We start from the raw sequence: 26621 nt of genomic DNA, 5'->3' as shown, positions 1-26621 counted from the left end.
GGGTGAGTAATTAATGACAGAAATTTCATTTTTCTTTATGTCCCAAATCTTGGTAACAGGGTTGTAAAAATTGCAAATAAAAGTTTACATAATAATATTCAATAGAAAATAAACCCTTTTCATTCATTTCATAAGACAGCTGCTGGTCATATGAATTAAAAAGACAAAACACAAACTCATGAGAGGATTGTAACAGTTCATTCTTCTAAAATTTATTCATACATACATATATTTATATATATTTATACTTTGACTGCCACAGTGTGACTCGTATCACATTATTTCCTGACCTGTAAGCATAAATAGATGCTGTTCTCTTACCTCTGTTAAATTAACTGACAACAGTAATGGGTCATTTTCAGCACCACTGTATATAGTACATTCTCTATATTGCATCATTTATAAAAATATACAGATTTTCTTTTGCAAAACATTCTTTCCATGTTGTTCAAATGGCATGAGATCAAGGATCCATATACTGTCAGCATCATTTCTCCTCCCATCCTCTTATCCTTCCGACCACATTTCCATTCACAGCATTTCAAAGATCAGTAGCAGCCACACTGAATAAAAGTCACGGCACACGCCGTTCTCTCACCACCGCAGACTTTCACAACAAACTCCCGTGACTCCTTCAGGAAGTTGAGAAGAAAGAGAGAGTGGAGGAGAGAACAAAGCATACACAGAAAAGATGATGGGTGGGGGTGAACAGAAGAGGTGATGAAAAGAACAAGGTACACCGGAACAGGCCTGAACAGTGCACTTTTGCAACTCCTCAGCAGCCCGCTAGGGGGCGTCTCAATCCGGTTTATGTCCCAGGTTAACAGGGTGGACAAATACTTAAAAAAAGCATGAAGAAAATCCAAAAAACAAAGATCAAGTAAAACAAAGTTTTTAATATCGAGGCGTTGTTGATGAAGAGGAAGGCGCGTCGGGATGAGAGTTTGGTTGCAGTGCATAGAGAGACGTCTGAGTCGGAGCCACTTGGGTTATTGCCTGACGAAGAGCCACCCTGACACTCGCACACAAACACACAGAGGCGTGAGGACCTCTTTAACACAGTGGTGGAGTGTGAAAGGGCATTGTGAGCACTTCTCCCGATGGCCAGCAGAGAGCAATGTTCATTCTGCATTATGGGCCAGAGGAAGCAGCATTGTGTGTAATGTGTCTTCAGCCCAAGGGGCTTGAGTCCTGCACTTTATCTCTGTGCACAGTCTGTCCTCAGAGTCCAGCTCGCTCGTAGAACAACACATAGGCGTCACTACTGCGAACTTGGCTGGTTGACATTGGCGTGACTCTGGAAGAAGAAATTGACATATTTTGTTGACAATCAATTTTTTATTGAAAATCTGGGATTCAAAATCTAATTTTTAACCATATAAAACCTACTCTATCATATATGATATGCAAATTTCCAAGGCCTCTAAACTATGAACATGAGCAAAACTTTTCTGAAAAACTTTTCTGTCGTACACAATCTACTAGTATAAAATATAAATCTACACATGTCCACCTTCAGGTTGTGATACACGTGTCCTTATTGCTGTTAAATATTTATTGATATTTATTAGGGATGTGCGCAACAACTAATTTCATAAACGTTTAAACGAAAATTTTGCAACCGACTAGTCTAAACCCCCCAGTCTGTATACGTGATCCATTTGAATTAAACTACTTAATCTATGAACAGCTAAATCCCATACTGAATGCCACTAAAACAGGTCAGATAAATATCAGTGCTTCCCACACATAAACTTTACTTGGGCGGGCCGCCCACGTATAATAACGGCCGCCCAAGTATATGGAGACACAATTTTGCTTTTATTATTTTTATCCTCTTATACTTTTATATCCGCCCAATATAATAAAACCATCCGCGATCGATTAACTAGTCGTTCTGTACCTGCTCGTTATGTGTGCGTCAGAACTGTTTACTTCTGCTAACATTCCCACGGGCGCTGCATTTTGCAAAGTCACAAGGGGGCGCTGTTGCGCGTTCTACAAGCTCGCGCAACATCGCTTCAGACTGCTTCAAAGTGATTCTCAATCAATGAAAAGCGCAGATTTATGCCAAGCGATTGCTAATGAACTCAAGTTGATGAATTATTACAATGTCTACTTTATGGCCTTTATATAACATGTTTTATACGGTTGTAAGAATCTGAAAGATCAGCCTGCAGACATTTCAAAATAAGAGTACCTGTGTATTTCGGGCTTGTTTATAATTAAAAGTCACACGCTAAGTTTTTTCTTTTTCTTTTGGGCATTATTGGTATTTTTGTTACACAAATTGTATTTAATTTGATTTCCATTTAATTCATAGTAAATTATTATAGTCTCCCCCACAGGAAGAAAACACTAAGAACATTATTTGACACATATATTATTCATTATATAAATTTTACTAGTAAAATCTGTGTCCCATTCACTGAGAGAGACACACTATATGACAGCAAGGAGAACATAGGAAAAGGTGAACCATTTAAATGCTGTAATTTTGCATAATTTACAATGCATAATAATGCATAAAATTAGTATGTAATTAAATGTAATATGCTATGTAATTAAAATTTATTTCAATAAATGAAATTACTGTTAAAAATCACACATTATTTGTTGTTTGACACATGTAGTAGACCATTTTTGTGACGTGGGTAATAGGAGGATTTTTCACCCGGCTACCACCGCAAGTATATTTCAAACCTGTGGGAAGCACTGTATATGATAGCCTATTCTAAACAAATTTCTTCAAATAAAAGTTAATCCACGATAGTTAATCATAATTTAACTATGAGATCTTATCATATTTTATTATATATATATATATCATCAAACTGAATTTGTGACAGTTTAAGACTTTTTAAAGACCCATGTATACCAATAATGGATCTAAAAGATAAAGATTGACGCAATATATATTTCATTTAATATTTAGAATTGTATCATTATTAAAAATGTATAATTCATATATATATATATATATATTAGTTTTTATTTTTTCAAAAAATAAATTTGTATTACAAATATCAGCCAATTTTTCAGCCTGGCCCATACAATAGAAAGAAGATGTGTGTGTGGGAGGTGAAGGAACAGGAGCGAGGGAGGAGGATGGGATCCAGGAAAATAATAGCAGCTAGAAGGTGGAATGGAGCTCTGCTGACATGCTAACCATGAGGTTATATACCTTTGGGAAATCTATCTGGTACTCTACACAGTTATGCAACAGGATAAGAAAGAGCAGGAGGTGAAAGTAAAGAAAGTACCTGGAGTCGTTATATGTGTACCATTCCCCGTTTTCAGGATTGCAACAGTACGCTGTGTAGTGGCCTCCCATAGTCGTGCCTGAGTGATTGGACACTGCATACAAGTTATACACGGCACTACCTGAAACAGGAAGAAGATTAAGACAGTCAGGGTGGAATTAAACACCAGATACCGTTTACTGTGTAACCAAAATTCTAATAATATCTAGAAAAATATATAAATACTGCATTATAATTATAAACAACCCAAAAATCTTTCAGCTTCAAAAGTTTGCATTTTCAGGCCCCCAAAATGCTGTTGTCATGTAAATGAACTGCCAAAACGCATTAAAAAAGTTTCCTGTTTTTTTAGTTGAAAATGGTGTGCTGTAAACAGCCCCTAAATAACTGTAGATTTCCAGCATACTTCAACAGAGAGTCACTGGAAGACCCAGTTATGGTATTTTAACTAAAAAATGACAAGATCCAATTTTTTAATCAAACATATGCATGGATAAATTGTGCAAAATAAGATCTATACAGAATTTAAACAGAATTTTCATTTTATGCCAAGTGTCGCTGCACATTCACTCTAGGACCGAAGTGTCTTCACTCACTGCTTCTGTCAGAGGCGAACTCCCTGAGGTCCAGATCTTTCATGGGGAAGTTGACAAAAGTAGACAGTTTGCTGGTTCTGATGCGGGCTTCTGAGAAGCGCTTCAGATCTGAACAAGTGAAGCAGTTAAGGAGAACAGACTGTACACTGCTAATCTCAGAGAGACCTGTCACTGAACGCTTCAATCAGCACATTCCTGCACACACAAACACACCCTGACCTTATCTGTGATTACTGTCAACAAACACACAGACGACATCCCAGTGACATCACAACGAGATCAGATTGCATTAGAAAAGGATACGAAGAACTAATATTTTAGGAAACTTCTGAACTGTAAATTTCTTTGTACATCGTCTCCTGGCTTTGCATCTGTAACATGTCTGGATGAAAAGATGGAACAATTAGATGCTTCGGTATATATCTATTTCCACATTTTTAAAACGATAGGAATGAATGAAATGAATTACCGGCTTCTCGTCCCCATCCAGCACGTCTTCTTTAGTAAAGAGCCTCATGCAGTCCATTAGGCTCACTTCTCCATAGCCCTTCTAGGCAGAGGAACACCATTAACACCCACTCATTTCTCCAAATGTCCAAAGTGTGCATTATAAATCCTGAATGTGCATGTACACTTCAATGAACTGACCTTGGAGATAGGTAAGGAAAGATCCCAGAAGGGATCGAACACAGTAGAACAATAGCCACATTCACTGCAGGTCAAAGAGCTCTTCAGCTGGCCTACGAACAGATCTGAGGACAGACAGAGACACGGCAGAATTGTGCTTAGCAATGGAGCACAACGATAACCCAAAGCTGTTTGATCTGTGTGTAGTGCAGTGTTGTTATTTTTAACTAAAACTATGAAAATTACTTTTGTTAATCAAAATAATGCTGAAATAAATCAAAATATACATATTAGATAAAATAATAGTGTACACTCACCTACAATTTTGCTGTCTTCTCTCTCTAAGTACTTAGCCCACATCTTTTTCCCTTTTTCCTCATCACTAAAGAAAATTAACAAGACATATAAATTACAAAATAGTGCTCACAACATGCCATCCTGGACTACCCACACTCATACAGAGAGTACACTTACGACAAGTGATCAAAGTCTTCTATGTTTCCCCGAGGCCGAACAGTGACCCTGTTCACTTCATTGTGCAGCCCGTCTAGCAGGAAACGTAGAAACTCCTGAGCATCCTGTTGACTGGAAAGATCACATAAACATCTCAATACATTATAAAACCACAGCCAGCTATTGATAAACATAAATAAACTGAGCTACGTCACATTAATAAGATATTACATTGTTACTGATAATCAGGTAATTATATTCATGTTATGGCCAATAACCTGATAAATATTCAATATTAAAATCAATTAAATTTCTGTCATTAATTACTCACATCCGTAAGACCTTCGTTCATCTTCAGAACACAAATTAAGATATTTCTGATGAAATCCAAAAGGCTTTTTTATCCACCACAGAAAGCAATGTAATTACCACATTCAAGGTCCAGAAAAGTAGTAAAGACACCGTTAAAATAGTCAACGTGACTGCAGTGGTTCAACCTTAATGTTATGAAGCGACGAGAATACTTTTTGTGTGCAAAAACAAAACAAAAATGACGACTTTATTCAACAATTTCGTCTCTCTCGTTTACATTGTATAGACACTGCAGGCTCTTGGGTTCAATGTCAGAACGCTGACTCCTGCGTCAGCATCACACGCATCCGTCATGCTGCTCACGTGAACAGCGTCGGACAATACTGAGCCGGCGTAACCTGGACACCTGCACTGTCTATAAAACGTAAACAGCGTAGAAGACTGAAGATGAAATTGTTGAATTGTTTTGCCGCACAAAAAGTATTCTCGTTGCTTCATAACATTAAGGTTGAACCACTGTAAGCACATGGACTATTTTAATGATGTCTTTACTACTTGTCTGGACCTTGTAGATGGTAATTATGTTGCTTTATATGAGGGAAAAAAAAAACTCACGGATTTCATCAAATCTTAATTTGTGTTCCGAAGAGGAACGAAGGTCTTACGGGTGTGGAACGACATGAGGGTGAGTAATTGCGTGAATTGAGTTAATTGAGGCACCACCAAATTACAATGTACAATATGAAAAGCAGATAAAATAAATCGGCAGATAGTATTTTCACATAGTATTTTGCATTTTCTGAAAAAAGAAAAAAAGAAAACGTGAGTGGTGCTGGTCTGCTTCCACTTTGAGCAGAATAAGATGTATGTAAGATGAGACTTACTTGTAGCCTACAAATCTGGGGGCGTATCTCTGAATCTGTGTTTTGAACTCAGAGGGGCTGACGGCTTCACTGCTTGAAGAAGTCCACATTGTCTGGATCAGCTTGGCAAACTCTGTATTCATGACAAAGAGAGGCTTTCAGTAAGGTTTCAGTAAGAAGAAAGCACTGACCGCTGTGAGACTGGCAGGAACCGTGTCATGCCGAGCACACTCACCTTCCATTAGAGCAGTGTTTGTGCGGCTGTTGTTGTTGAGGTCTCGGCGGTGGGAGTTGTGAAGACAGTAGTCTCGCAGGCTCTGTGTGTTGCTAAGACACTGGAGGATGGAGTTCATAAAACACTAGCGAGAGAAAGAGACAAAGGAGGAGAAAATATTTATATTGGGCTGGTTATCGATTAAACAAATGAACTACAAGACTGGCTACTAATTATTTAATCAAATTTATTTATTTTTAAAAGCCCCCAAATTAAGCACTAAATAGACAAAGTGGCATTAGGCATGATAAAACATGTAATATGTTTAATAAAATTAGTTTTTGACATAATTAACTATTTATTATATATTTTAGGCATAATTAATAAATATTTACCAAAATGACACAGTACATGCTCACTAAGCAGAAATCAGAAAAAGCAAAGGTAGCTACAAAACAAGTGACACATAGTCTAGAGTTTCATAGCAGCAGCAGACTTGACTGCAATGTGCAAGGGTTTATTTTTGGACTGTACACATACTGTTGCTTGGCAAAAGCAAGTTAAGTGAGTGCGAGAGTGAAGAGACATCATGAAAAATAATCTCGTCGAATGGAAATAGACAGAGAAATGTGAAAGCGATATGAAAATATTTCTGCTTCTTGCCGTTTAGTTTCACAGTTTTGATCTATTTCTAGCATGTTGGACGCGTTGTATGTGGCATGTATATACGATATAAAAAGAAAACAAGTGTGAATAAGGACATTGGTCAACACTGTAGATCTTACACTCTTCAATGGAGATATTTTGAATTGATTTGCCAGTGTGTGTGAACAGAGGAATTGTAGTTATCACATTCTAAAGGTGAAGCGTGCCATTTCTGCATCACAAGCAGCTTCAACACATCTCCCACTGTTGGACAAATAGGTAGTCCAGCTCAAAAGTCATGCCACTGGTTGAGCCAAAAGTCCCACAGAATACAAATCCATACTTCACCTTTAAGAACAGTCAATACATCCCATTAAAAAACACTTACCGTATTTCCCAGATTACGAAGCCCCACCAGGCCCTGGGCACTCTTTGAGTTCTGAAAAACAGAGAGGAGACAGAACATTAGCACAAGTTAGAGGCTAGATGTCAGCAGTTACACATTTAAAGTAAGCTGTATAAAATGCACTGAAACATTATTCTCTTTTGGTTTGGTCAAATTAGTCAAAATTTTGCAATTTTGTGATGCACTAAGCACCATTCACACAGAAGTCACTATCAAACCTTTCTTTTGGTCAATGTTGCAAATTCACCGACTTAAATATGAGCGAAATCTCAGTGAGGAAATTGTTCGCCCTTGTGCAAAACAGCTGATCACATTGATTCCTATTAAAATGACTGGATTATGAAAGCAACGTTAAATGTGACCGCACCTTAAGTCAAGTCTCTCAATTGTTCCAGGAAATGGAGATCCATGTTTCCATATAATATGTTTTGGTAGAGGTGCTAGAGTGCTAAAGTGGACCGGCCAGTAATCTGACACTATGTTGTTTTCTGTCGTGCCAATGCACGGGAGGGGAAATATGATACGCCCTGTGCTGGAACTCTGACGAACTTACTCGGTGCTGGCCAGGATGTTCACACTGACCACATTTGTCCTGGCCACTGAGGGAACAGCAGTCAATATTTGGGGAACAAACAGTTTATATATCACACCAGTAATGTTTAACAAACTCATTAACTGGGTATTATCTAAATCCACGCTTCCATGGAAAATGCTTGTTGAACACCCATTTCACAGGAATAGGCTCACCAGCTCACTTGTCCTACTCTGCTGAGTAATGTCAGCACTGCCAAAAATAGCATCCTTTCACACGGGATGTCAGCTCATTGGCTGATTTGTCATTGTCACGGCAACACTGATCCCAGCAGCCATCTCTGATGGCCACATCTTCTCACAGGATTTTTACAAACATCTGCAAATATCAACGTCCAACCTTATACTATAATAAAACTGAGAAGTCAATAATATGAACCTCAAATGGGGAACACAAGTCCTGTTGCATGTCAAGTAGGTTTATTTTAGGGAGTGGTGATTCACTGTGAAGAAGCTGACATCCTCTGCTGTGTTAAATGAGATGATGCTGTTGTTGCTGCCAAAGAGCTTGTGGTTGTTTCTCAGCATAGTGGTGCAGCTAATAACCTTCTCGTAAGTTTACAACACGTGGTCAAAATGTGAAAAGTGCCTCAAAATTCCTGGAGAAACTTGTTAAAAGAACACCAGCCCGAATGATATGAGAGTCATAATGAAAGTCCCTATTGAAATTGCTCCAGCAAGGCTAAGCTGTAAAAATTGGGTGAGTAACTTTAATGCATTAGTTGCAGTTTTATTATTTCCATGTCTAATGAAGCATTAGAACATAATTACTTGATATGGGTTTCTGCCTTAAATGTTGTGGATACAGAGAGATTTTAGATGTCAAATCCTCCTCTATAACACTCTTTTTCTCCATTTCTCTGGTGGCCGGAGACTGTGGAAGTGGGTCACGGTGTTCTGTTCACCGTACTCCCCATTACAGAGGTGAGGGAAGACTAATCCTGCTTTTATAACAGCTCGCTGTGAAAGGAAAATGTGGAGCAAAAGCCCAGATAAAACTTCCAGACTGACTGCCTTCAGACATCAGCATACACTGACCCACATAAATATTAGTTCAAGTGCTCTGGTAGCTGGTTTAAAGATGAACCCGTCAGGTACTGTTTAGAGTTTATACCGTCTTTGTTTTATGTCAACTTTGTCTCACTCCCAGCCTAAGAATTCCACACATCTCCCAGCTGTTTGCTGACTTTAAACACTTTTTTCTGTTTAAAAAACAAAACTTTTTTAACTCTGACAATGTTCGAAGACCTGAATTTCCTCAAAACTCATGCTCCTTTGCCATAATTTGTCCACCACAGTAAGGGACAGAATCTGCATGACTTTAACAAGTGTGTGTAATATGGGTGGGAGCACTGGGTTCTGTCCCATGTACCATGTCTAGGTGTTATACTGGTACTAAACACTCCATCTAGACAGTCCTGTTTCAACAAACAATGATAAAGGCCCCGCTGGTACACCATGTCCTTTACAATCACATATTGCATGTCATACACTTCCAGGTCAAAAAGGGGTGACCAAGGAAAGTGACTTACAAAAGGTGCATGAAGAGAATCACGTGTACAATCATGTTTCTCATATAAAGATAATCATGTTTGTTCTATTGTGCCTTGTTTAATAAGGCTTTACAAAAAGTCAGTTCAATCATTGCAGGTGTAGAAGGAGGAAAAAAAAGCTTTCATTTAAAAGACACATTATTATCGTATAACATTTAGGCACCAAATATATGGCTCCTTTAATATATAAGTGTCCTGATGAATATTAAAGCACATTCCGTGAGGCTGAAACTAATCGCGAGGCAGATAATGGAGGCTCAGCGGCAAAGCCGGTAGTACGCCAGGCCGGTCCTGACCTCTATAGCACGGGGTTAGACTGAGAGCACGGCCGGATGCAGGAGTGAGCTCTAATGGGATTTCTGCTCATTACGTAACAATGAGCGGCCATTCTGAACCGCATCATGCGTCATACATCAACTGAATGCAGGCTGATGCCGATTTGCATTGTGCTGTTGCTTCACTTCAATGAAATAATGGTGTGTGTGCTTTCTGTCACACTCAATGTAAGGTATTATAGCATAAATAAGATTGATTCATCAATTTATCCCAAAGTGGCATGCCAGCATAAACATAACAGCAGTCGGTGGTTAAAATAAGTAAATGCACTGCAACAGCAAATGCAAGAAAGATTAATTTACCATTATACAAGCTTTGACCTGTCACATTACTGATCCCTTACAATGACTTAGAGCTTACTGACATGGTGAGTGCAATATTAATGACATCACATCATGAACTACTTTTTAAGGCTCATTCATGCTTTATTCATCTATTTTATGTAACTAATGCATATTTTTATTGCTAGTAATCTGATGACTACTACTTTTCCCACTAGTTACACACTGGGGAGGTCTATTTTCTTTTTACAAATACAAATTGAGTGGACTAGTATGTTAGCTTCCTGTAACTGAGAAATAAGCACTAGTACCTAATGAATAGATACTCAACCTGGAATAGGTACCAATACACGCTAGTAAGAAACTCAGACAGTATTCAATGACAAAAATGTGCGATATGTTAGCGGTGACAATAGAATTGTTACTGGTATGTTATGAACAAGTAGTAGTGAAAATAATAAATGGGCCTAATAATAAATATAAAAATAGATACAACGGTGTTTAAAGGAATACATGTTAAAACTGCTTGCCACAATACACCTAAGAAGCGTGTATTCATACCTTGGCGTGATTAATCAGAAGCCCAACGAATGTAGAGACCAGCATGGAGCCGGACAAAGAGTTTTTCCTCCGCATGTCCTGCCTTAGAAGTGGGAACGCAGTCGCAGGTGGCTCCTCTGGTATTGTAACTGTGTACGAATGTCGCATGATGGGCATTATCAAATCCTTCTATGGTGTATAAACACCAATTTTAAGAAATATTCCAGTGTCCTTTTTTAATCAAGTCATTCAGGTAAGCAACTTGATCAGGAAACGACCTCTACAGCGGTGCGAGGCAGCATTGGGGACGAATAAAAAGCATCGCGCGCTGACCAACACACTACAATTTAAGCACTTTTCACAATACAAAAAGCAAAGAAAGTTGTTCCCGAATGCAAAGAACAATTCCTTCACGTGTGTCAAAGTAGACGAGTTCTCAAAGAAAACAGACGGCAGTGAGTTGAAGCTGTCAGATTGCAGGCTGGAGGCTGAAGCCAGCGCGCGGGTCCATTTCTTTTCACTAGTGCCAGTCCCGCCCACACGAGCTCCGCGCACGAGCTTGACGAGCGAATACGACGTCACTGAGGGCAGCGGGTTAAACACGGCACAATGACAGAGATTTACAATAATCGTGTGGTTGTCAAGGACCTATTACTCATTTTAAACGTACCACTTTCAAACAACCTTTCACAGCTCTAAAAACGGAACACTCTAAATCAGTTTCAACATTCCTTACATCGAAAAGACACCTCAGGCAGAGTGCGCAGTTTGGTGGTGGGGCTCTGAATTACCCTCCTCATTTAAAGCTAACACGACTTCAAAAAGTTAATATTCTCTTTACATAAAAACATATACGTTTCATCAAGGTTTTCAAATGTTTTTGTAACAAGCAAGCATACATTGAAGGAATAGTTCACCCAAAAATAAAATTCTGTCATCAATTTACTCACGCTCAAGTTGTTCCAAACGTTTGGTAACACTTTATTATACAGTCCTGTTCCCCATGTACATACTACTAATTGCAATAACTGGGAAACAACTAGGTACTAACCCTGACCCTACCCATAAACCTAACCTTAACCCATGTAGTTACCTTATATTACCCAGTACTTTCTTTGGTAAGTACACATTAAGTACACCTAAATGCATGTACTGTAAAATAAAGAGCATTTTTTCTTCTTCTTTTCCTGAACACAAAAAAAAGATATTTTGAAGAATATGGGTAATCCATAGTATGAGGGAAAAACATACTGGTTACTGATATTTGTGTTCAGCAGAAGAAAGAAATTCATACAGGTCTGGAACAACTTGAGGGTGAGTAAATGATGGCAGAATTTTCATTTTTGGGTGAATTATCCCTTTAAGTAGCAGCTTGCCAAAAGATGTCCATAAACAACAGGAATGGCGCATGCCTGAGAAAGTAACCATAGCAACAGTAGGTTGCTTGAACACTTTTAACATTAGTATCATTGACATTGACAATATCAATACTGTCATTATTTATTCATCAGCTATGTTTGTGATAGATGAGTTTTACTTATAGATTTAACTTTGTATAAGATGAACCTCAGATTAGCCATTCACTATCACTTTAAACTGTCATACAACTTTACCAACAAATAGCTGTAAATATACATATAATGTTATGCCTAGCTACATGAAAAGAGAGGGGGAAAATGAGAAAAAAAAAAGGCTGGTTATTTGCTACATTCTCAAGCTGAGGACACATAATCAGATTTAAAACAGAACAACTACCAACAATGGTGAGAGCAACAAAAAGTGGGACAATATGTCTAATCTTTTGGGCTTGGCTACATACTCAACTCAGCTCAGCGGTCGCCCTCACTAAAGTACTAAAGAGAAGCATTAAACTTTGCCTGTAAAAGTGGCAGAGAAATTGGAACAGGGCAATGAAACACACTAAACCCCAAAATAGAACACCAGACTGAGGCCATTATGCTTATAAGATGGTAGGTCAAATGTCATCAGCTGCAACCCAGATACGGTGAAAACGCTTTAACCACACGTAATGTAACATGAAAGTTACCTAAATGAGAACAAAGTCACTTTTGAAGGCCACAATCTACATGCATCTCGCAGCCCTTTTGGACAAACTGTTGCTAAACTGCAGGACGTGCTTGATATTAAACAGTGTTATTAAAAGGACATTAAGCCATGAAAGAGATACTGTTCCCCAGGTGGCTTTCTGTGCGTGTGCTCCGAGAAGGGGTGGAAAACGCATAAGCAAAGTATACTGTGGGCTTCGGATTCATGCCTAAACGGTCAAATAGCCTACACACAAAAATACCGAAATGCAGTTTAGCGAGTATCCTTATAAACACAGTCGGCTATGTCTTTAGTGAATGTAAACTGTTGAGAAAGGAAAGGCATGTGTAGTATATTGGATCCATGCAGCTCTTAAAGTGACAGCAGCTGCATAAACCTACTGCCTGTAATTTATTTTAATCACAACAAAGGACAAAGAAAAATTAATTTGCTGTTCTTGAATGAATAACTTTTGTTGTAATGAGGATTAGTCTGTTTAATGTATACAGCAGTGCTATTTTACACTTGATTACTATATTCAGTTTCTGTTGTAGGCCATTACTTATCTGAATACCACTGTTAGTACATCTTCCTGAAAACCTAAGTTTATTTAATTAGTATTTTTGTTCTGTTGTATTTATTTGTCGGTTGTGTTTGTTATTCTTTTCTTTGTTCTTATTGTATTGCTGACTGTTTACTTGTCTTCTGTAACTATTTTGAGGACATTTTACTTACATTAGTTTAAGGGTTAGTTCACCTAAAAATGAAATTTCTGTCATTTATTACTCACCCTCATGTCATTCCAAACCCCTAAGACCTTTGTTCATCTTCGGAACACAAATTAAGATATTTTTGATTAAATCCGAGAGGTTTCTGAACCACACATTGGCGGCAATGACAATGTACCTTTCAAGGCCCAGAAAGACATTATACATCCTTCAACCTAGTATTAGTTTTTGCTGAAGTATCGAAAATTGTGAAATCTAAAATTCTAAAATTACACAATAAGACTTTGATTATATCACCCACCAATAATAATCATGATGTCAATATTGACCAAAATAATCGTGATTATGATTTCTGCCATAATCGAGCAGCCCTCTAGTTAAGTGCTATGTCGTTTAGTGAATCTAATTTTTATGACGCAGAAATGTTTTTCTTTATGGCTGTCTTAATCATGCTATATTTCACTGAAGCTGATTTAATAGTAAGGAAAACTGCAGAATGCTGAGCGTTTTCATCTGTGTTTATACAGAAACAGGAAGCTAGCTGACTTGCTTCTGGAGTGTCATTTCAGAGAGGGAGAAGGATCACTCTATCCCTTCCAGTCTTATGACTAAGTCTATGTACACAACAAACAGCAAATGAAAACATTTCCTCGACACGCACAGAACACAACAAGGGTGAAAAGGTAAAGGCAACAGGAAGGATTAATGCATTCTTGAAATGTGTAATTAGACACTTTGAATGAGTGCCAGAGATCCACCTTGGCTTTCAGCCAAAACACTTGATGTGCATCAGGGCACCACTAAAGTTTAATTTAATACAAACTGCTGAAATGTGTGAAGAAGACCCTTTAAAATAGCAGGTGACTTGCTATAAACAGCAGCACAAATTTTGGATGCTCTCATGATAAAAGAGGACATGTGGTCATTAAAACTGAGTGAGTGAAATTCAATTCCGCAGCGAGTAAACCTCAAACCTCAGCTGCCACATCCACACATATTTTCTAAACACAAGACACTTTGTACTCAGAAGGACAATTCAGTCTTCACTCGGTTTCCTCTTTAAGGGCCTCATGTGTAGAGAATAAGAAGTTCTGATTTCTCAGAAGTTATACGGCTGCTGCCAATAACCTAGTGCCAAATAGGGGGCAAAAAAGGAGTTTGAGCCTCATCGAAGCAGATGTGAAATGTTTTCAGGACACAATAAGCTTAAAAAAGAGGTTACTTAATATTGTGGCTCAGCCTACATACTAACAGACCTGTTATATAAAAAAATCTTGGCAAAATGAGTAAGTAGTAGAAAACGTGACAGGAAATGTTTACTCCTGAGGTTAAGAAGTAAAAAGTGTCTCTGTTTGAGACAGACTGGCATCATTAATAAAACCACTGAATGGACAGAGACAGACTGTGGCGGGGGAAACTGTGTTAATACTGGCCCAGCCATGCAAAGACTCAGTAACACTAACCTACCATCGGCTGGGAAACCACAAGATAGTTTAATAGTACTCAGAGACAGGGCCAATTGTAAACCCGACGCAGTCAGTGTTCTTCCTCACAATGATAAAACTGATTTGGTCAGCAAAAATACTTTGGATAAACTAGGATAAGTACATGGACATATTAGGCCAGAAAAAAAGGCCCTGTAAGCCTATTGTGCATTCTTGCATTACTGTGATGGTTACAAACGTCAGTACTCAAGAGGCTGATAGAATTACCTTCAGATGTCTGTGCCAGCCCACTATATTGTTACAATAATAATAATAAACCTAAATAAACAATACGTTAACAGCTTTACTAACTTTAACCATGCCACAAGTTCAGGGTTGTGCATTAGTCAGAATTGAATTAACAATGTCTTTTTATTTTAACAGTATATTCAAAAATTTAATTACTAAATAAGAATCTTGAATTTGATCTAAACAGGAACTAGGATTGAAATTCAAACTTTAAGGAAGTTGAAATGAAATCAACTGAAGTTCAAATTCATATAGTGCAATTTTTATCAAGAAAGTATATATATATATATATATATATATATATATATACTTTAAAGGTTTTATGTACTTTACAGACAGATTTATGGACCAGGTTGGGGGAACACTTAATTTCTCAGCAAACTGTTAAATTCTGTATTTTGCAAAATCTGCAAGAAAAGCACTGACTATAAAAAAAAGACAGTTCCCACTAATGCTCCTTATAGCACCTCTTGTGGCAACACTGGGAATGCAGTGAAAGCCTTTTTATCCTATATCCTATAGTACAAAAAAGCAAAAAACTAATACTTTCCTCCATTTCAACTGTAATAAATCAATAATGGTCTGCTTGGTGATAGTCTGACTGTCTTGAACCCTTTAGGGAAGCACTGAATTCTTGCATTAGTCCACAAATAGCCTGGAGTAACAAGGCATAAATGACCTGGATATCTGAAGCATTAGTGCAGCAATTAAATCAAGTTGACAAAAGCACTCAGACTTGCACTTGTTGAGCTGATTAGTTTCTGAAACTCATGTATAAACTAATGTAGTCTAGACTAATCATTTTAAAGTCAGACAGACCTTACTGCTCAGCGGTCCTCATTTAGCCTGGACTCCCTTGTTGAGAATTAGCTAAATTAATGACATAAACAGCAATTAATTTAAAAGAATAGCCACAGACTGTATTCCACAGCGCCTTACTTAGCATGGCATAATGACATGACATTTCAATTAATCTTTAGAAGCTCTATTAATCTAGCAGGGTTCTATAAATTTAGCAGCATAGGTTATGTTCAGAATAACATACTAGCATACTATTTACCTCATACTGTGCAAGTATGCTCTCTAATGTGTACTGTTTATTTTTTTAAAGCAAACAGTAGTATGCTGCACTGTTGTCACATGACCTGCTAAATAGTATTATTTTGCACTTTTAAAGGGTCCTTGATTATGATTTCACTTTTTAAACTTTAGTGTGTAATGTTGCTGTTTGAGCATGAACAACATCTGCAAAGTTACGATGCTCAAAGTTCAATGCAAAGGGAAGATTTCTTCTTTTACAGAAATTGCTTTTTAATGACTGTAGGGACTACAACGAGATTCTTCCTGGGTTAGTGACATCACAAACCCCAACATTTATATTAACCCTGCCCCGGGAACACACAACAAAGGGGGCGAGGCCAGTTTGGGCAGTTTTAGAGAAGAGGAGGAGTTGTTGTAGTAGAGTGTTGTTGCCATGCCGTCATTTTACGCTGGACTGCTTCACAAACGAGACATTCAATGCTGGATTTGCACAAAAAAGATTAACATGACGGCACATGCTAGTCGATGAGTTGAATCAACTCCACAGCAACTACACAAATTTATCCACTAACCGTTCAGAAACGTCCAGTTGCATTCTAAAAGTTGTAACTTCTTACTGAGTCTCTCCATCAGTGTCCGACTACGGTTTGAACAATGTAAGGCTGAACACCGTTATTGATAATCGACATTTTGGCTGCGTGAGATTCTCCAGCTTTGTTGTTATTGAGCAACCAAAGCGCGAGCTGTTAAAGCTCCGCCCTCTTCTGGAAAGTGGCCGGGAACAGGAGCTCATTTGCATTTAAAGGGACACACACAAAAACGAGTGTTTTTGCTCACACCCAAATAGGGGCAAATTTGACAAGCTATAATAAAAGATTTTGAGGTGAAACTTCACAGACACATTCTGGGGACACAAAAGACTTATATTACATCTTTTAAAAGGGGCATTATAGGTCCCCTTTAATTCATTTTTGAGTAGAAATGTCTCATGTCAAGAAGGAGATGTTGAAAATCACAGATGAAATTCTTTTCGGTTAATTTGTCATACAGAAATGAAAGGCCAAGTAGAGCACGTTGCATCATAATAGGGCTACACGATTTGGGGAAAGAAATCTGAAAAAAATTGTAAACAATTAAAAAAGCTGTTTGCTGTGCTTGTTTGCACACTAAACACTAGTAGTAAGAGTTTTATGGTAGTATGCTATTCCAAATATATGTGACCACATCAATCATTTGCAGCTTCCTAAGATGTGTTCACTTATATCACAAGAGACATTTGAAACACAGCTGTTTTAGTTTTGAAGCCTTTCAGCACAAACTCTCTGAGGGGAAGGGCTCTTGTGGGACACTTGAAAAAGGAGTGCAATGTAAATTTGAGGATCAGTGAAAAACACAAGCCTAACATAAGTATGTTATGGAAATAGATAGGTACTTTTAGGTCATTTTACCAAGAACATTTTTGTAACATGCTCTTACCTCTCTGACTGGTGAAGTGGAACGACAGCTGGAGGAGAATCGGCTGCTGCTGCTCTTCAGGCCGCTTCCGCCAAGACCCTCCTGCGTGGAGCTCCTTGATAGGCTGTAGCTGGAGCGAGTGCTGCTGTAGGAGTCAGATGCGTCAGTGCCTCGGCTCCGGTAGGACTGCTTCAGGCCACTGCCGCTGGAGGTCTCGCTCAGGCCCAGAGCTGACAGATCATGCGTCAAATCGCTCTGACTCACTGACTTCCTGCGACTGAGGGAGATGCTGGAGGACACGGGTGAGGTGGAGAGGTAGCTGGTGGTGGCCGGAGAGTAGCTGTAGCTGCTGTATCCCGAGCCTCCATTAAGGCCCGAGCCATAGCCCTTTGCCGGGGTGCGGCTCAGGCTCTCGCTGCGCCGGCCGGCTAGCAAATCTGTGCGAGGGATAGGCCGACCCCGGTCCAGCTCGGACGATGAGCTGTAGTTGCGGGAGCGGCTGGCGCTTGAGCTCAGGTAGCTGGAGGAGGAGAAGCCTGAGGAGGAGCTCTTATAGGGCAGCTTGTCCCTCTCGTAGGAGCCCAGTGACGGGGTCAGGGAGGAGCCATATGAGCTGTAGTGACTGGTATAAGAAGAGCCGGCATAGCGCTTCGCCGTAGAGGAGACACGAGACATGCTGGGAGCTCAGCCGGAGGTGAAGAGATTTCTGGCCGCATGGACTCTGTGAATAAAAGGAGAACCAGAATAAGAAAATGTGTGGCTTTTTCACCCATCATTATTTTCATGTTAAATTTGGCTTGAATGAAAAAAAATTCACCCTATCTATTTTCTGAATACATGTTACCTTTTCTGAATATATGTTACCATTGTGAACTATTCACCCATGCATACGTTTCATTATTTTTTTGACCTCGTAATTTTTTATCATTCATCTAATAAACAAGTAAATACACTGAAAACTACAATCAATTGTTTTAAATTGTTTTGAATTTGGACATCACAACATTATAATGTACTGTATGAAATTTACGAGATTTGCTATTACATTAAGAGTGTTGTTAAAGATTAACTTTAACTGAGCATTAAAGATGACGGCAAAGATAATCTAAATGTAAAAATAGGGGAAATTAGCATGCACAATTTAATATCTAATACCAGCCGATACTGATAAAAAACAAAAAACAAAAAACAAAAAAAAAGCTCTAATATCAGCTGAAAATGGCACAGATATTTTGTGCATTCATATCTGCTATGTATAAATAATTATAGTTATTTTTATGGGCATTCTATGTGAAAGTAAGAGAAGTTCAAACACTTTTGTCGAAGTGGCACCATCTGACATCTACGCTGACAGAAGAGACATTAATCACATACAACAAGCTCCAAAATTGTTCAAAAACCCTTTGAACAAACTTTCAGTGGCAGTATCATTACGTGTGTACTTCAGCCTTAGGGGAAGAGCGATCTCTCTTCAGTTGGGCAATTTTAGTCAAAAATGGTAGGATATAAACACTACCTGTTATGAATTTTGAATGACTCTGTGTCATGTCCTGAGGTCTCTTGTGTTCTGTGCGCTTGATCCTGAAAACATATTTGATGAATAGCAGCATGTGACTCTTGTCTAAACACAACACACACTGTGAGGGGTGCATATTACACAACCTACGGGGCATCTCTGCTAGCACAGGACCCTGAATGAAGCTGCGGAACAAAATGTGCCATTGTTTTTATAGAGGCCTGGTTTGGTGCTACAGCCCGAGTGGAGCACTGAGGACCCCGCAGTTTGAATGAAACGAGAGCTCCCAGAGCCGGGCCGTTTGTGTTAAAGGGATATTTCACCCAAAAATGACCCTTTTGTGTTCAGCGGAAAAAAGAAATTCATACATATTTGGAACAACTCGAGGGTGAGTAAATGATGACAGTATTTTCATTTCTGGGTGAACTATCCCTTTAAAGTGGCACAGTTTGTTCTTGTGGAGAGACGGGGTCTTGTTCACAAGGCAGTACAGCGTCTGAATAAATAAAAGTATCTGGTGTTGTTGGTCCGTGTTGGGTTCAGTGAGATGGCTCTTATTTCTTTAATCTGTCTCTGTGCTCTCTCTCTCTCTCTCTCTCTCTCTCTCTCTCTGAGTACAGCGTTCACAGACGCATCAATAATTCAACACGTAGATCTGGGGTAGGCAGCACACTGGAGGCAGTCCAAAGCACATGGCAGACCGACGCTAACATGCTTTCACCAGACGAGAACTCTTAAGACAGTTTTCCGCTGCTTTCACATTGTGTTCCCTCTCTATGCCCACAATAACAATAGCCACAAGAACCCTACCAAATGATATTGAGCAACCACCTTTATATTCAAACCGCTACACTAATACCACAAAAAAAAAAAAGAGTCTAAAAAGAGATAGAAGACCTTTAGTTTTTGTGTGTCGAGATTGTTACAAGACAACAGAAAAAAATCCAAAGGCATCTTCTTCACAGGTTTCAGGGATTAAACCTGAAAGTGCATATAACACAACATCAGGGTGATTGGAACTATGATAGTTTTGTGAAAACCATTTTATATATTTTTTTTAGGACTTTGTGATGAATATATTCAATTATAAATATAAAAGTTTAACCTTAACTGTCACTCGCATTTTTAGGGAACAGACCCCAACTTAAATTATTTTAAATCTTGAATACTTTTGAGCACAGACTTAAGTTTGGTCTCCTTATAAAGAAAAAATATGAAAGTGAAATAAAAAATAGTTACTGAAGTTTTAGTTTATGAAAAATGTAAAAATATGATTTCTTATAATTGACATATAATATATACAGTACAGTCCAAAAGTTTGGAACCACTAAGATTTTTAATGTTTTTAAAAGAAGTTTCGTCTGCTCACCAAGGCTACATTTATTTAATTAAAAATACAGTAAAAAACAGTAATATTGTGAAATATTATTACAATTTAAAATAACTGTTTTCTATTTGAATATATTTCACAAAGTAATTTATTCCTGTGACGTAATTTTCAGCATCATTACTCCAGTCTTCAGTGTCACATGATCCTTCAGAAATCATTCTAATATGCTGATCTGCTGCTCAAGAAACTTTTAATGTGCACAATTGTACAAAATATTTGTGTACAATATTTTTTTTCAGGATTATTTGATGAATAGAAAGTTCAAAAGAACAGTGTTTATCTGAAATCTAATCTTTTGTAACATTATAAATGTCTTTACTGCCTTTTGATTGATTTAATGCATCCTTGCTGAATAAAAGTATTCATTTCTTTAATTTCTTTTCAAAAAAATAAAAATAAAAATTCTTACTGACCCCAAACTTTTGAACGGTGAGGATAATGCTACAGAAATGCTGTTCTTTTGAACTTTCTATTCATCAAGGAATCCTGAAAAAAAAAGTACACAACTGTTTTCAACATTGAAAATAATCATAAATGTTTCTTGAGCAGCAGATCAGCATATTAGAATGATTTCTGAAGGATCATGTGACACTGAAGACTGGAGTAACGATGCTGAAAATTCAGCTTTGCATCACAGGAATAAATTACTTTGTCAAATATATTTAAATAGTACACAGTTATTTTAAATTGTAATAATATTTCACAATATTCCTGTTTTTACTGTATTTTTAATTAAATAAATGTAGCCTTGGTGAGCAGACGAAACTTCTTTTAAAAACATTAAAAATCTTAGTGGTTCCAAACTTTTGGACTGTACTGTATATTTAACAAAACTGTTTTACTCTAAAAACTGCACGAAAATCAAAGCCAAAATCTAAAATATAATCAAGTTGTGTTTCAAATTTTAGGCTGATATCTCAAAAATTGAGCTTTCAGTAAGAATTTGTTTGGGCACAACACCAAACTTTTCTAGATACCAACCAGGCTCCATTGGTGACCACATAAGGACTCTTCCATTTCCACATAGCCTATGTTTGAGTGACGTGAAACATTTATTTCCATAATGTTCATACAATTTACGAAACTGACATCCTATTCAGAAGTAGTATGGGCATAACAGCAGTATTTTGTTCGAATTCAACAAATAACAAACACATAAAAGACATGCAAAAAGAACAAGATGTTTCATTTTCATTGCTATTTCTAAATAAATGTGTGAACATTCCTTATGAGTCTAAAAATATTGTTGTTGCAAATTAAAAAATTACTGTTCCTCTGTCATTTGTCTTGAAAATCAGAAACTACAAATATTAAAACTACAATTTGTACTATATATAAGTGATATATAGTAAATTATTTTAGGTTTAGACTAAGATATTATTGTTTTAAGTATATAATGGCAAATGTCCCGGGACAGTAACTATATTTAGTTCAATCATAGAAGCTGGCTCAGTTGCCTGTCATCATCTTCTGTGAGAAATATTTAGAATGAAAAATTAATAAAGAAACTTTCATAATAAAGAAACATTATAAAGAAATTAAACAATCTTTTTAATAGAATAAGTTTGGACTATAGGCTTTTGTGTGTGTGTGTGTGTGTGTGTGTGTGTGTGTGTGTGTGTGTAGTATTACAATACAAACATTTCCCAAAGACCATTGGTTTAGCATGAAGGAAGTCAAGTCCAGTGTGAAATAGAGGTTTAGTCAGTGGTCAGTGACTAAGCTGTGGGAGTGTCATGTGACAGGTGGGGAATTGTCAGCCATGATGCCTGACAGACATCCGCACTTGCATTCATGCTGATAGATGTGCTGTCATTACACGCACACCACCACTGCTCCTTAACATTCACGTTTAACACGTCACATTACCTACTTTTAGCTCTTCCACATTTGGAAAGCTATGAAAGTCACCTCAGAGTAAAAAAATAAAAAGGTAATTGGCACTTTATTTCTATTAATTGTGACATAATATTCTACAATTTGACTTTAAATGTAAACATTAGTCTCAGAATTACCTGTTTTATTTTTTACTCTGAGGTAGAAACATCCCTAGTATCATATGTACAGTATTAGAACTGGTCTCCAGGAAGCCCTCCGTATTATTGCACCAAAACACTATGCCATTAAAAAAAATGACTTCAGTGACAGTAAGTAACTCATAAACTCGTGCAGGTGTTTTTGTAAGCAACACAAACAATATGCTGAAAACTTGAGGAGGCAAAGTCTTGGGTACAGCTATATTTACCCTGAAATGTGAGCAGATAAGAGCTCAGTGGCCAAACTGACGCCTCAGCCCTCACCACCCCAAACCACCCCCCTATCTGACCAAAGGCAATTGCCTCTCAACAATACTCAGTCTGCCAAACCAAACTCAAAATCTACCTTTTATATCTGCAGCTATCCAGTCATAAAACAGGACTTTCCACACATCAAACATGCACAGGTCTAGCATGGGTTTTCAAAGCTTATTCATTCTGTAAAAGAAAACATTAGACTACAAATTTAAAGACATCATTCTAGGTTTTTACATCATTTACAGTCAGCGAAGACAATCTGACTATCGAATGTGGAACACAGATTTTATAACAGGACTGACATTAGGGCCACTGTCTATGAAAACGAGACAATGACAACATGGGGATTAACGTGTAAACTAAAATAATCGCAATTAAGGTGTATAGACATACAAAACAGCTTTGGTGTTTTTCAATTTCAAATGGATGAACCCAATAACTTGCACTGGATTAACACACCCTAAAAATCTCCAGAGACAAACTGCAACCCTGAATGTTGTTTTTAAGTGTCACGGCTCTCTTTCGGTATCATGTGTGCAGAGTGCGCTCCGCTAGCAGGTGGGTGTTAGGTTCAGGGGTACCTACTGTAAGTAGAGCCGTTCTTGGTTCTAGCGGACGGAAAAACAGAGGTGGTGGTTCATTATTCCTTACATACACTGTTCATTGCTCAAACCTAAAAAGACAACAAAAAACACAGAGTTTAGGAATATTTGGCCAAGACAAGATTAATACACAAGAAATATAAAAGCATATATATGTTCATATATTTTCTATAAATGAGAGCCTCTTTTAAAACTAAGTTAACTAACATTCAGTATTTCCAGCCATCAGTTTAAATGCCAGACTTCCATTACAATCCAGATCCTGGTTAGGCTGAACGGCTAACAATAGAGAATATAATAAATTATGATTGAGAATGTCATGCGCTCTCCCCCACAGACCTCATAGCACTGGTATCCAGTCTAAACAGCTTAAAGTTAAAGAAAAGAGTGAGTAAATTTGAGAAGAGGCTCACCGGTAGCATTTTCCATGGACAGTGTGTTGCTTAAAAGGCTGTAGCCCCAGAGTGAGAGGACCAGGGAGGGATTGCATGAGCACAGTGATCCAGAATGCTAGAGATCATATTACTGAGCTGGTAAATATAGCAATTGCCTATGACCTCCGTGGGTCATTCAACACTCCTGCATTCCAATTTGTACTTAAAGGAATCACATTAAGACTTTTTATGGGCAGGATTGGTTTTACAGTATTATTATTATAATTACATATAGTTAAATGCACTTATATAAACATATTCAATAATTTTATGATTATTTTTTAAATAATTTCTTTAATAATAAATAAAATATTTTATATCTATATAAAAAAATTAATATAACATTTTATATTAAAATAATTAAATGTTTTTGTTTATATTTATTTTTTATATTGTATTTATATAGTTATATTAAATTAAAAATGCTAGATCTTAAATTATCGTCATACTTAAATTAGGTATAGCACTGGGAAACAGGTAGGCTAATATGACAGTTCTTTTCAACTCAAAATGTCTATGGCTTGTTTAACTGGGCTTTATAAGTCAAAAATAGAGTAACAGACATGGCAAAGGTCAAGAAAAGCCTGTCAGGATAAATATGGGAGTGTAAGATTTAAGTAATAATGGAAGAGTTTAATAGTTCAGTAATTATGGGAGATTGTAAACTTTAAAAGTAACCACCAACACCCATGACTTACTGTAACACTACTAACCATACATACAAACCATACTTAGGTTTGATATCTTATGTAACTCAACAAGATTATCATTTAGGCTACCTGTAAGTTTTAAGAAAAATACTGTTGAAATTGTGGCTTTGAACAAGTCTGACATGGAGTTTAATGGGGGAGATCGGAGTAATGAGCTGTAACACCATCAGTTTAAAGGGTTAGTTCACCCAAAAATGAAAATAATTTCATTTATGACTCACCCTCATGTCGTTCTACACCCGTAAGACCTTGTTCATCTTCGGAACACAAATTAAGATATTTTTGATGAAATCCGATGGCTCAGTGAGGCCTCTATAGACAGCAATGCCATTGTAAACCTCAAGATCCATAAAGGTACTAAAAACATTTTTAAATCAGTTCATGTGAGTTCAGTGGTTCTACCTTAATATTATAAAGCGATGATGAGAATACATTTTGTGCGCCAAAAAACAAAATAACGACTTTTCAACAATATAGTGATGGGCCGATATCAAAACACTGCTTCGGAGCTTTATGAATCGATTCAGTAATTCGGATCTCCAATCAAACGGCTAAACTGTTGAAATCACATGACTTTGGTGCGCTGAATCACTGATCCGATTCGTAAAGCTCCAAAGCAGTGTTCTGAAATCGGCCCATCACTATATTGTTGAAAAGTCGTTATTTAGTTTTTTTGGCGCACAAAAAGTATTCTCATCATCGCTTTATAATATTAAGGTAGAACCACTGAACTCACATGAACTTATTTAAATATGTGTTTTAGTACCTTTATGGATCTTGAAAGTTTCAATGGTATTGCTGGCTATAGAGGCCTCACTGAGCCATCGGATTTCATCAAAAATATCTTAATTTGTGTTTCAAAGATGAACGAAGGTCTTACGGGTGTAGAACGACATGAGGGATGAGTAATAAATGATATTATTTTTCATTTTTTGGTGAACTAACCCTTTAACCTCCTTATCTGTGAGAAAAATATTAAGGATTTATAAATCTCATAATTGTGGCAAATGTCAGCATATTTACTATCCTTTTTGTTTAATCTTTGATCAATCCTATGTTTACAAAAAATAAATAAATAAATAAGATTTTGAAGAAGTAAAATAAATTCACATTCAAATATTGAAACGTTGACATTTTTTTTTTTTTTACTACTCCTGGTTGTGTGTTAGTTAGCCTACATAAGTTGTATGACACTAATTTACACAGTTTATTAAGTTGTAGATTTATAAACAAATTTAGTTAGAAGCAGACAAATGAGGGAAAAATCAAGGTTTAATAAAACACTGAGTTAGTATGTTACACACTGCCCAGTCTCTCGTACTAGAGCAGCGTGTCACGTGATGGAGTGCGCGCTGATGGCTGCAGTGTACAGCGTTACATCACTAAACTTTACCAAGTAACGTTACTAGATAAAAGAAAGCACGAAAACATGAGCACTTTGAATAAATATCAAGTGTATATTTATATTTGCTTAAAAAGAAGAGAGAGACTGCACCCGACTGACATACAATTACACGATACTTAACGTTTATCACATTTATCGAACACAAAAAGGCTTTCCATGCATTTGAATACATTAAATCTGCGGGACTGGAGAAATAAAGACCCAACAACTCGAGATTTACCACTGCAGAACAGTGTAATTCCTCACATTTATTCGCAGCACAACTCGCCGGCCGATGTTATGTAATTAGTGAAACGTCTGGAAGCTTCCAAATCGGACCAGTAAATTAGTGGGAACGGCAAAGCAAGAATGTGCAGTGCGAGCATTCATAGCATTACTCACCGGAGTGAGCGAGACCATCCTCCTCTCCCCTACCCGCTCCTTTAAGGGAGAGCCCACCGTAAGTGAGCCCTCCACGCAAGCCACTTTAAACTCTTCCAGCCGATACACGGTAGTTCACTGATGCTCTTCAAGACAGCACAAATAATAACGGAGACATTTTTGTTGTTTCTATCCTTGTAACATTCCAAGCTCTTGACTTCTAGTAA

The 26621-nt window shown here is 37.5% G+C and overlaps 1 protein-coding gene across 10 annotated transcripts; it reads right to left on the bottom strand.

Moving 5' to 3' along the window:
- Positions 1-190: 190 nt before the first annotated feature.
- usp2a (ubiquitin specific peptidase 2a) lies at positions 191-26621 on the bottom strand. 10 transcript variants are annotated; one of them, XM_048160345.1, is made up of 15 exons: positions 26416-26621; positions 23469-23556; positions 19200-19264; positions 17705-18404; positions 7362-7412; positions 6350-6473; positions 6136-6247; positions 4961-5071; positions 4804-4868; positions 4508-4611; positions 4329-4409; positions 4163-4241; positions 3860-3967; positions 3264-3384; positions 191-1297 (listed from the first exon to the last, which is right to left on the bottom strand). In XM_048160345.1, exons 4-15 carry the CDS (start codon positions 18356-18358, stop codon positions 1222-1224), a joined length of 1686 nt encoding a protein of 561 aa, XP_048016302.1. In that variant the 5' UTR covers positions 18359-18404; positions 19200-19264; positions 23469-23556; positions 26416-26621; the 3' UTR covers positions 191-1221. The 10 variants fall into 10 exon arrangements, with proteins under 10 accessions (XP_048016302.1, XP_048016303.1, XP_048016304.1 ...); XM_048160346.1 differs by lacking the exon at positions 26416-26621 and adding an exon at positions 23899-24022; XM_048160347.1 differs by lacking the exon at positions 26416-26621 and adding an exon at positions 23825-23940.

The sequence above is a fragment of the Megalobrama amblycephala genome, linkage group LG16 (genome assembly GCF_018812025.1).
Source record: "Megalobrama amblycephala isolate DHTTF-2021 linkage group LG16, ASM1881202v1, whole genome shotgun sequence".
Taxonomy (NCBI): domain Eukaryota; kingdom Metazoa; phylum Chordata; class Actinopteri; order Cypriniformes; family Xenocyprididae; genus Megalobrama; species Megalobrama amblycephala.
The sequence above is the reverse complement of the archived record's forward strand: the minus strand, read 5'-3'. Positions and strand labels throughout refer to the sequence as shown.